Source organism: Neophocaena asiaeorientalis, unplaced genomic scaffold, assembly GCF_003031525.2.
Source record: "Neophocaena asiaeorientalis asiaeorientalis breed wild unplaced genomic scaffold, Neophocaena_asiaeorientalis_V1.1 scaffold476, whole genome shotgun sequence".
NCBI classification, from domain to species: Eukaryota; Metazoa; Chordata; class Mammalia; order Artiodactyla; family Phocoenidae; genus Neophocaena; species Neophocaena asiaeorientalis.
The window spans coordinates 6,631,729-6,635,423 of NW_020172178.1; the positions used below are offsets into that span (position 1 = coordinate 6,631,729).

The 3,695-nt window shown below is 63.6% G+C and overlaps 1 protein-coding gene across 1 annotated transcript in view; it reads right to left on the reverse strand.

Annotated features, from left to right (window-relative positions):
• Positions 1-3,695, reverse strand: part of BEGAIN (brain enriched guanylate kinase associated) — a 16,278-nt gene that overhangs the window by 9,271 nt on the left and 3,312 nt on the right. Inside the window, exons 4-5 of the mRNA XM_024757998.1 lie at positions 1,874-1,953; positions 1,305-1,415 (exon numbers count right to left, since the gene is read on the reverse strand). Coding sequence (XP_024613766.1) covers positions 1,305-1,415; positions 1,874-1,953 — 191 coding nt within the window. The remainder of the gene's footprint in view (positions 1-1,304; positions 1,416-1,873; positions 1,954-3,695) is intronic.

Sequence of the window (3,695 nt, forward strand, 5' to 3'; positions counted from 1 at the left end):
GCCAACCCCGGTGCCTCACCACGCCTTCCCCACCTCTGCCACTCCAGCTCCGTCCCCGAGGCTGATCCTCAGGGCCCTGGTTTACCCCTCGCCCCCTCCCCGCACATCTCAGGCCTAAGGTCCTCTGTGCCCAGCCACACACGAACACCACCCCAGCCTCCATCTGCAGCCCCGACCTCTCTCTAGGGCTCTACTGCCCTCCACGTCTCCTCCCAGAAGGCCTACAGGCACCTCACAGCCAGTGCGTCCAGTGCTGACTCTTCTCTGCCCCCTGTGCTCCCCAGCCCCGGGAAGGTCACAGCTACCAGCGGTCCCCAGTCAGACCCTGAGAGGCCGCGGTGACCCCTCTCACTGCCTGTGGCCACCCTTCACAGTCCTTCACCAAGTCCTGGCCATCAACTACTCCAGAGCTTTGGACATGTCCCCTCCCCTGCCTGGTCCAGGGAGGGCCCTGGGCTGGGCACCCTGAGGTCTTCAGTCACCTGTTTGGTACCACCATCCTTTCCTGCCTTTCCCTCCCAGGGCATTTGCCCGAGCCCTGCCTGACCTCAGCCTCAGTCTCCACATCTGTAAAACGGGGATGTGTGCACCCACACGCTGGAGCACCCACCCTCAGGGAGCAGGGCTGTCACCGTGGTCCCTGCACTCCCCGGATCATCAGAACCGCCAAGAGACGATGCTGGGGGCAGGCACCATGGGGGGAATGCTCAGTGCCTCTGCCTCCCACCTGGTGTGGAGTTGGCTCAGGGGGCCCCTCAACAGATGCACGGGGAGGGCCTGGAAATCCCTCATGCCCCACCCTCTGGATCAGGGTCACCCTCCCGGCTGGGGGGCTCGGGAAGCCCTGCTCACACTGCTACCCGGGGGGGGGTCACCTCGCTTTGACCTGGGTCCTGGTGAATTGGTCAGTATCTGGCCTAACCCGGCAGGGTGTGTGCTGGTGGGTGCGTGCTTCATGGTTCCCTCCTTGCCCGTGGGAAGCCCCTGGAAGGCTTCCCCACCTCACAGGGGAGAAAGATGAGCTCCCTCGGCGCAGAGTGGGACCCCGCCTGCCTCCCACCAGGAGCCCCTCTGGCTGCTCAGCAGAGGCCTGAGCCCAAGGACCGAGCCCGGGGCTGGTCTGTGGGGACACCGGGGCCTCGCCTCCAAGACCAGATGGCCGGGAAGCAATGGCGAGGGTGTGCTGGCAGCCAACACCCTCCCCCTCTCTGGGCCTTGTCGGGGGAGTTGATGCAGATGTGGGATGGACGTCTGGGGACAGACGCAGAGACACCGAGGAGCCGGGGAGACAACAGGTGTGTTACCTGTCCCAGAGCGAGGGTGAGGACCTGGCCAGTCGGCCCTGCAGGACGCGGGGTTGCCCGAGGCACGAGGGCACCCAGGGGCTGCGCAGCCTGTGGGTGAAGAGGACAGAGCTGCTCAGAACGGGGACCGGGGGCCACGCCGGGCCCGCCGTGGGCACGCAGTCACAGAGAGATGGGGGATCGTCCCCCACCGGCAGGAGAGTTCCTTGTCATCAGCAGGGTGGCAGGGTAGGAGCGTAGGAGCTGGGGGGTAGGCACCTGCCAGCCCCGGCTGCCCGAGTGCATTGCTGGCACCGAGTCCCACCCCAGGCCTGCATCCCCTTCTCAGCCTCAGAGGGAAGTCATGGCGGGCAGGCTCCCCCAGCTCCAGGTTTCTGTCCGGCTACTGCTCCTTCCTTGCAGGACCCGTTGGTCAGAGAGCCTGGGAGGCAAGGAGGATGGAGGGCGTGTGACCCCCGACCTCTGCTGACGGACACCAGTGGGGTATTCTGGAGGTTGTGGGACCTACTGGATGTTAGGGGTCCAGGACAGGACCCACTTCACCCCTCCTGGCACCCCTTCTCACTCACCCTGCCTGTGGCCTGTCTGGGCTGGGCGGGCGGTGGGACAGAGGCGGGTGGATGACCCACCCCAGCCCCACGGTGCCACCCTGCTTGGGGGCAACGGGATGTACATCACAGCTTTAGGCTCAAGTCGGCTTGGTCGCCCCCTTCCCGTAGTCTCTCCAGGGAGGGCTCCCGGTGGCCTGGCTGGCCCCGGAGCCAGAGCAGAAATCTGACGGGAGGACGCTGCCCCGGACATCAGGCGTCCAGACAAGGCTTAGAGACACGGGCGAGTGCATGTGCTCAGAGAAGGGGCGGCACAATCCCATTTACAAAATAACTGCGCACAGACGCCACACAAGGTAACGGAAGGGAAGGACTGTTAATGTTGTCTTGGGTGGGTGGTGGGATTCTGGGCAATTAAAACATTTTCTTTTATACTTTTCTGGATTTGTCATATTTCCTACAGTGAGGATGAAAAATCCTCACTGGCGGTCCAGTGGTTAAGACTCCGTGATTCCACTGCAGGGGGCGCGGGTTTGATCCCCGGTCGGGGAACTAAGATCCCACATGCTGTGGGGTGCAGAAAAAAAAATTTACTGAGGATCAAATTTTGCCCCTCCCCCCAAAAAAGGTTAGGGGGGGGGGGGGGGGAGGGGTTGGGAAGCTCTCAGCCCTGGGCCGCGAGCTGCACGGCGATCACCACTTCTGTAAGCCCCCATCTGCTCCTCTGTGAAATGGGCTGCCCTTGGCCCTGGTCTCCTGGGCTGATCTGCAGGCTGGGCTGGGGGAGGGGTGGGGGGAGAGGCAGCAGCTTGATCTCCATTTGAACTGGACTTTGGAAGTCCAGGCCCAGGGTTCACTCTTGGCCAATGACCCCAATGCTGCTGAGTGAACGGAGAGGAGGGGCAGGACTGGCCCGTTCCCGTGGGAGTAGCCAGAGACCCAGTCTCCCCTTGGCGGCTCGGCTGAGTCCAGCAATCCCTGGGGGAGTCCCCGTCCCAGCCCTCGCCAGCCAGTCCCCACCCCAGAAGGCCCTTCCGCTGGGGACTCCTGGCAGGTGAGTTCTCAGAAGAGTAGAAGGGAGGCTGGGACCCTGGGAAACTGAGGCCCAGGGAAGGCGCGGGGCTTGCCTGGAAGCACAGAGAATGGGGGGCATGGCTGTGACTTGACCCAGACTCTGCCGCTGGTCACACACAAGGCATTTATCCCTGACAACCGCTCTTGTTCTGACGCAAATTCTCATTTCAGGCCTATGGCATGGGGAGCGCCTCTTCCTAGATATGAGAAAACTGGGGCCCAGAGAGGTTAAGCAAGATCACACAGCAAGTGTGGGATGCGGCTGAAATCCCCCAATGCCTGTGATGCTGTGCTGGGCACGGGGAGGAAGGACATGTGTGCTCTGGGGCCCGGGGGCCATCCTTCCCTCCTCCGCGGTGTGAACAAGGTTCCTGGGGGCAGAGGTGCTCCCTGGTGGGCTGTGGTGATGGGGCGGGTGGGGCTGAAGGAGTGTCCGCCCTCCGGCTCCCAGGTACCAGGAGCCGGTCCCCGCGGCACCCCCCGTAGCCCTGCCTGTCTCCACACGCACTCTCCGTGCTCAGGCTCCGGCCCCCGTCATGCTCCAGTGACACCAAATTGCTTGCCATTCTTCACATGCTGCAGGCAGCTTCTCATCTTGGTGACTTTGTCGCTGTGTCCCCTCTGCCAGGATGGCACTCACTCCTTCCCGCTCAGGTTAACTCCTCCCCACCCAGGGCTCACTGGTGGGACCCTGACACCCATCCCGCCCCAGCCTGCCCGCCAGGGAGCGTCACTGGGGTTGAGCCTCTGTCCCGGGGCCGGGTCTCCT